Source organism: Athene noctua, chromosome 5 (assembly GCF_965140245.1).
Source record: "Athene noctua chromosome 5, bAthNoc1.hap1.1, whole genome shotgun sequence".
NCBI classification, from domain to species: Eukaryota; Metazoa; Chordata; class Aves; order Strigiformes; family Strigidae; genus Athene; species Athene noctua.
This window is the reverse complement of record NC_134041.1, coordinates 51,473,935-51,480,653: the sequence shown is the minus strand read 5'-3', so window position 1 is coordinate 51,480,653 and position 6,719 is coordinate 51,473,935. Positions and strand designations below refer to the sequence as shown.

Below are 6,719 nucleotides of genomic sequence, written 5' to 3'. Positions count from 1 at the left end.
GGGGGCCGGGTAGGCAGGCTGAGGTAGTTGTCCTGGGGGCACTGGAGCCACGGAGGTGGGGGCTGCTGCAGTACCTGGATCCTCTCTTGCAGGTCCCACCGGCAGCACAGGGCTGAACACCCCCAGGTGCTCCCCGCCAGCCCCAGTGCTCATCTCCACTCTCTGCAGCAGCGTCAATAAATACAAGTCTTCGAGTCCCTGAGCTCAGTCTGGTGCTGCCAGGGTGCAGGGCCTGGGGTGTGGGAGGCAGGCTGCCCTGTGGCGTTGCCAGGGGCGTGCTGGTGCCAGGGGGTCACAAAAGGTTGTTGGCCAGGCGCTCCCGTCGCTCCAGATCGCTCACCACATCAGCGCCATAGGCATCACCTGGGGAGTGTGATGGCATGGGTCAGGGGGACACGGGAGCTGCAGCAGCCCCAGGCCTGCCACTTACCCCCACTCTGCCCACCATGCCCTCTCTGCTCCCATCCCTCCGTACTTGTGTGGCAGCTGTGCATCCAGATGCGCTGCCCATCATATTTGCACTGGCATCGCATCACGTTGTTGGAGAAGTCTGACTCGGCCACCTCATGCTTGGGGTTCACGACCACCTGGGGAGGGTGAGGGGCAAGGCTGGGGGCACTGCTGTTGTGCCTTGCCCAGGCAGGGCCATGGCATGCACTGTGGGGTGCAGAGCAGCACCCAGATGTGCAGGGTGAGAGGTGCTGGTGGTGCCCATGGAGGGTGTCCCCCAGCCCTGAGCTCCGGTGGCTCGATGTGCCCCTGCCCCTCCGTCCCCATACCTGGAAGGTGTAGCTGCCCGGCGGCACATCAGTGATGTCGATCCACTGGCAGTCGATGTCGTGGCGGTAGGTGTCCCAGCACCCCACACTCACCCCCTGCTCCCCAAAGTTGGCACAGGCAAAGCGTCGCTGTAGCCCTGTGGGAGGGAGGGGAGGTGAGGGAGGGCACAGGCAGAGCCCCCCTCAGGGAGCAGGACTGGGAGGTTCACTGGCAGCTCTGTGGCTGGCACCTACCTTCGGGGCAGTTGGTATCCTCCAGGCAAAAGCTGGCCTTGTGCCCTTCAGCCACCTTGGAGCCGTTGAGTGTCAGCAGGTCATAGTGGGTGAAGACCTCGATGCTGTGGAAGTGTCTGTGGGGACAGGAGCTGAGCGTGGGGGAGTGCCTGGCTGAGGAGCATGCGGCCAGCCCAGCCGCCCAGCTGGGAACGGGCAGCACCCAGAGGCTCTGAGCAAATTACAGCCTTGAAGCCAAATAAAGCCGTAATGACAGTGCCAGCACGGACGCTGCTAATTACCCCGGGTGGGCCAGCTTCTGTGGGACGTGTGCCACCATGTCCTGCCTGGCCTGGGGAGGGGGCAGCCCCCTGCCAGCTCCTGCCCATGGGCTACTCACCGGTGGCACTGGTGCCAGGTCCAGGCATGGCGCCCCATCTTGGGTCGGAAATCGGCTCTGCCCAGGTTGTGGATCTGGGAGGAGAAGCGGAGGAGGCGGCGGTGGCCGTAGGGCCAGTGCATGTCGTCAGCGGAGCGGGAGAGGCAGCGCTCCTCATGGGCGCAGTACAGCAGCTCCAGCGGCCGGTCCTCCAGGTAGGCTGTCTCCTGCACTAGCTGGGCATTCATCACCAGGTCTGGGGCATCTGGCACGGAGAGGATCAGTGTGGATGGAGCAGATGATCCCCACCCCGCATAGCTCCCCCACCCCTGCTCTCTGTGACAGGAGAAGGGGGGTGCCCCCTCCCAGCAGTACCCTATGGGCTCCTGGTACTCACGGGCGGTGCAGGTGACCCCCGCCGAGAAGCGTCCCCCACCACTGGGGCAGTGGACAGGGCCGTGGCGCTGGCACTGCTGGAGGGCCAGCTCGGTGCCGGCGCAGCGCACCCCGCTCATCACCACCCGGGCGGCATCAGGGTTGCCTGCCCAGTACCACGTCTCCTGGGCAGAGGAGGAGCACAGCACTCGGACCAGCCCTTGCACACCCTGCCAACCCCCACCCCTCCTCCCCTGCCAGCCTCCCTGCCCCAGCACTGCCACCAGGGCTTGACCCCTTGGGCTGTCCCATCCCAGAGCCCCTGGCCACCCCATGCATCCCACTGGACCCCTCACAGTGCAGGCCACAGACTGGGACCCCACTCACCTGGAGGGCATGGCTGGCAAAGCCCAGCCCCAGCTGCCGGCAGACGACCATGGCCTCGTTCAGGCCCCACTGTGCACCACACACTGCACCCCACTGTAGCCGGCCCTGCACTGGTACCAGCACCTCCACCACACCCTCCTCAGGGCTGCGGCCCCCCGCCAGCCGCACCTGTGGACAAAGAGGGACTGAGCTGGAACGTGTGACAGACCCCCAGCCCTCCCACCTAGAGCTGCAATGTGGCAGGCAGCCCCATGCATCCAGCTGAACATCTCCCCCACCTTCCTCTTCTTCCTTTCCTCCCCACAAGGCCACTTTTGCCACCAGTTCATCCTGCGGACCCCCATCAGTGTGCTGCTCTGTGTTCCCCCATCCCCTGGATCACCCCAGGGCTGCTCTGAGCATCCACACACCAGGCACAGAGCCTGGGGGACAGGGGCTGTGCAATGGGGCTGGGGCTCCACAGGCTCTGGGGAGGAGGCAGGGGCTCACCTGGCTCTGGAAGTCCATGTGGGGCACGTGGCAGCGTACGGCGGCATCAGCCTCGTGCCGGCACCCGCTTCGCTCGGCGTCCTGGAATCGGCACTCGCCCAGGGAGCGCTCGTGGCCGGTGCACCGTACCGCACTCATGTGGATGGGCCCCAGGCCTGAAGCGGAGGGAGGCTCAGAGCTCCCTGCTCCATGCCCATCCTGGAGCAGGGAGGACCCCCACCCTCTTTCTCCTGGTCTGGGTGTTTGCTATGGGAACGGGGCTGCCTGTGGGTGGAGCAGCCAGAGGAGCCCAATCCCAGTGCAGAATGGAGCTGCCTGGGCATCCCAGGATGCTCCAGCAGCACCCAGTAGACCAGAGGCTTTCCCCATTGTGCCCCTCCGAGCTCAGCAGCACCCCAAGTCCCTGCAGTGCCACCTGCCTTACCTTGGCCCATCTGGGCTCCCACCAGGGCTTGCTTTGCCGTCCCATAGCCCAGCTGCCGGCACACCACGCTGGCCGCGGCCAGGTCCCACTGCTTGTCACACACGGTGCCCCACTGCCCGTGGTGCAGCACCTCCACCCGGCCCTCGCCGGCATGGGTGCCTGCTCGCAGCCGCACTGGGAGCACCTGGGCAATGGGGAGCAGCCAGTCAGTGGCCCCAGGGCATGGCCACCCGCCTGCACCATGGGCACAAGTACAAACAGGGTGGCCAGGTGCTTCTCGGCTACAGGACCCTCCGTTGGCAGGATGGGGTATGAGGCCATGCCGCGGCTCACCTTCCCTGGGGAGGTCTTGCTCCTGCCCTTGCCCGTGCTCTTCTGGAAGACAGGGCCAGGGAGGCAGCTGACGATGGCATGCATGCCACGGGGGCAGGCGAGCTGGCCAGGAGCCAGCGGGGCAACCTGTGTGGGGCAGCGGGCCAGGTGGGGCTCCGTGCCCTGGCACCGCACCCTGTGGACCCAGAAGCTGTTCTTCTGGCTGAGGGTCTTCAGGCTGCCAAGGGAGAGGCACAGGGGCCAGCATCAGCTCAGGTGTCAGAGACTCTCCCCCACCCAATACTGGTGCTGGGTGCCCACCCAGGGTGCCCCTGCCCACCCTGCCCAGGGCTGAGCCCTACCTGGAGTTGGGGTCCTTCAGCTTCATGTTCCAGAGCTTTCTGTGGGTCCAGAGAACCAGGAGGTTGGGGGGGGGGACCATGCCAAACCTGATGGGCTCTGGATCCCCCACCCCATCATCCCTGCCCTCCTCAGCACCCTGTGGCAGGAACTGGAGCCGTGGGGTCCTCCCACAGCATGGCAGGGTGAGGACAGGTCCCCTCCCCACTGGCAATTACCGTGCCAAGCCTGGCTGTGCCGTGTGTCCCAGCAGGACTTCGTGACTCCTGGCACCGGCAGGGGCTCATTATGGACTGTATTTATAGCCCCAGCCCGAGGCGGGGGCGGAAGGGCCGAGGGCCGCTGGTCTCTCCTCTCCTTCCACCCACGCTGTGCTGGCCATGGCTGGCGACTGTCCCCACAGCCTCCTGGCCGCTGCTGAGCCCCGCTCTGCCCCTTGTTGAGACCCCAAGAAGGGGACCCGGGCGTGGCCAGGCCATACCAGCACTCCACACACCCACCCACATGTGCATCCCTTCCTCGACAGCCCTGAGTCTCTTCCCCCACAGCGTGTCCAGCCAGGCCCCCTGCCCCATGTGCCCCACGGCTGCGATGCAGGTCTCCTGCATCCCTACCGGTAGAAGCTGGTGTTGATGTGCTTCTCCTGGGGGAAGCCCAGCATCCCGCAGACCACGCGGCTGTTGTTCCTGGTCCAGCCAGCATCGCACACCTGCCTCCAGCGCCCATTGTGCTTCACCTCCACAGCACCCTCTGTCACTGGCATGCTCAGCTTGGCCCGTGCCAGGATGGGCTTGAGCCGCACCTCCTCCAGGCTCAGCCCCGGCACCTGCCGTGGTGGGCACAGGGGTGGGCACGGGGGCTCCAGCATCCAGGGCAGGGTGTTCAGGATGGGGACAAGGGGAAGGGCCAGAAGGACCTGCTCCAGTCCCCCTGGTGTACTCTGCTGGGCACAGGGCAACCCCATGTCCCCCCACTCACCTCTCCCTGGTGACCAGAGGTGGTGGCCTGGGGAGGGCTGCCAGGCAGACGCTGTTCCAAGCACACCACACCGGCATCCTCGCCGTGGTGGCAGTCGCTGGTGCCCCAGCCATTGTGGATGCACTCTGCCAGGGAGCCCTCACTGCCCCCGCACCGCACGTTGTCCAGCCAGATGGGGCCTGGGGATGCATATGCAAGGCTGCGGGTCACCGTTGCTGGGGGGGTCCCCATGTCCCTCCCCAGCACCATGGGCCCACCCAGTGCCCCTCACAGCCTGCCCGCACCTACAGCCCCTCAGGCAGGCTCCCCCAGCCAGCGTTAAGCACACTGCCCTTGCCAGGACCCCCTGCCCCTCCATTCCCCACCTGCACCCTACCTTCCCCTTGGCCGTAGGTGGCACTGTGTGTCCAGGTGACGGCCGCGGTGTAGCCCAGCTGCCGGCAGGCGACGGTGGCCGCATGGAAGTCGAAGCCATCATCGCAGACGGTGCCCCAATGTCCCTGGTACAACACCTCCAGACGACCCTCCCCAGCTGGCCCCCGTGGCCCCACCAGCCGCAGCTGCACTGGGGCTGGCTCCTCCTTGCTGGGGGCCACCCAGCATAGCAGCAGCAGCAGGATGGGGCTCGTGCCAGCGGGTATCACCATCGTGGTTCTGGGGCGTGGGGTGCCTGGGGACAGCCTGACACTGAGCCCTTAGGGACCACGGTAGGGTGGGGGGTGCTGCTGCAGCCCCCCCTGTGCCCCAAAAGCTGCATGCTGGTGAAAGGGTATCATGCCCCCTCACACAGCAGTGACAACCCTGTCCCTGCACTGTGGGGGACGCAGGGCTGGTCCCCACTATGCACAGCTCACAGCATCCCCCACCCGGGGATCAGTCCCCAACCTCACACCCATCTGCCCCTCACCGGGGTCACCCAGCCCCGGCAGAGCTCTCCCAGGGACCCACAGCCCCGTGCTCAGCTCTGGCTGCAACACTCACAGGCAGCCCCACGAACACTGCCCTGCCCCTGTTGTTCCTGCCTGCCCCATGATTCGGGACGTGGGTGGGGGCTCCCCAGAGCCCCCCTTTATACCCCACCCAAACCCTGTGCCAGACACCTGAGTCCCATCCCCATCCTGCACACAGCCCCTGTTCCCCATCACCCCACCTCTCCCCCTGTATCCCCACTCAGAACACTAGTGGGGTTGCTGCCCCCCCCACTCCAGTTGCCCAGACCGCCCCCCCGGGGCCATCCCCAGCACTCACCCTGGCAGGGGTGATGGTGCAGGACAGGCAGCAGCTTGGGGCAGGCAGTGACGAGGGGACGCGGTGCTGGCTCACGCCGGCCTCCAGCAGCTCTCCTGCTGCCGAGCACCGCCTGCTGCCGCTTTTATGGTGCGGCGGAGTGGGCCGCCCCGGGTGGGGGCCCACGCTGCCCAGCCCGGCCCCGGGCCCCCCCGCACCGTGCCTGGAGCCCAGCCCTGCACTCTGCACCCTTCCCAGCCCTCCTCTGCCACCCTGGGGCAAACCTCCCAACCCCTTCCCCCCACGCCCAGCTTGGGGGTGTCCAAGCACCCCTGGGATAGCCCCTACCTGCCGTGAGCATGGATTCCCCCCCCCCCAATGAATGCACCCAATGCCTGCATTCAGGAATGCCTTCCCCCCAGTACCACCACACCGTGGGGCTGGCGCCCAGCCAGGCAGAACATGGGTTTTCTGGGGGTGACAAACTGCCACACTAGGGACACCCCAGAAAGACACCCCTTGCCCCTTCCCACCCCATGCAGCAGTTCAAGCAGGTGAGCAGACATGGAGTGCCTGGGGCTACTGCAATGGAGCCATGACTTGTGAGGCAGAGACCAGGGGAGGCTGTGGGGAGGCACGGGGAGCACAGAGCAGAGTCCTCCCAGGGCTCAGGGCATCACCTGGGCCATCACCAGACAGGCTGGCTGAGGGGGTCCCCAGGCACAGCCCCCATCCCTGGGACCTGGAGACAGGGGATGCCCTCCCAACCTGCCCCAGGAACAACCTCTGGCTTGGG

The 6,719-nt window shown here is 66.4% G+C and overlaps 1 protein-coding gene across 2 annotated transcripts; it reads right to left on the bottom strand.

Annotated features, from left to right (window-relative positions):
• LOXL4 (lysyl oxidase like 4) lies at positions 1–5,343 on the bottom strand. 2 transcript variants are annotated; one of them, XM_074908410.1, is made up of 15 exons: positions 5,073–5,343; positions 4,697–4,875; positions 4,635–4,637; positions 4,333–4,544; positions 3,721–3,759; positions 3,380–3,596; positions 3,047–3,230; positions 2,623–2,777; positions 2,134–2,301; positions 1,769–1,931; positions 1,393–1,636; positions 1,014–1,129; positions 780–916; positions 476–587; positions 1–363 (listed from the first exon to the last, which is right to left on the bottom strand). In XM_074908410.1, exons 1-15 carry the CDS (start codon positions 5,341–5,343, stop codon positions 293–295), a joined length of 2,271 nt encoding a protein of 756 aa, XP_074764511.1. In that variant the 3' UTR covers positions 1–292. The 2 variants fall into 2 exon arrangements, with proteins under 2 accessions (XP_074764511.1, XP_074764510.1); XM_074908409.1 differs by lacking the exon at positions 4,635–4,637 and having other exon boundaries at positions 3,365–3,596.
• Positions 5,344–6,719: the final 1,376 nt, after the last annotated feature.

Coding starts and splice junctions, on each gene's coding strand:
- LOXL4 (XM_074908409.1), bottom strand. CDS start 5,343: ATGGTGATACCCGCTGGCACGAGCCCCATCCTGCTGCTGCTGCTATGC. Junction 3,597..3,720: donor CTGAAGGACCCCAACTCCAG/GTAGGGCTCAGC, acceptor CTCCCTTGGCAG/CCTGAAGACCCTCAGCCAGA. Junction 1,637..1,768: donor GGGGGTCACCTGCACCGCCC/GTGAGTACCAGG, acceptor TCTCCGTGCCAG/ATGCCCCAGACCTGGTGATG.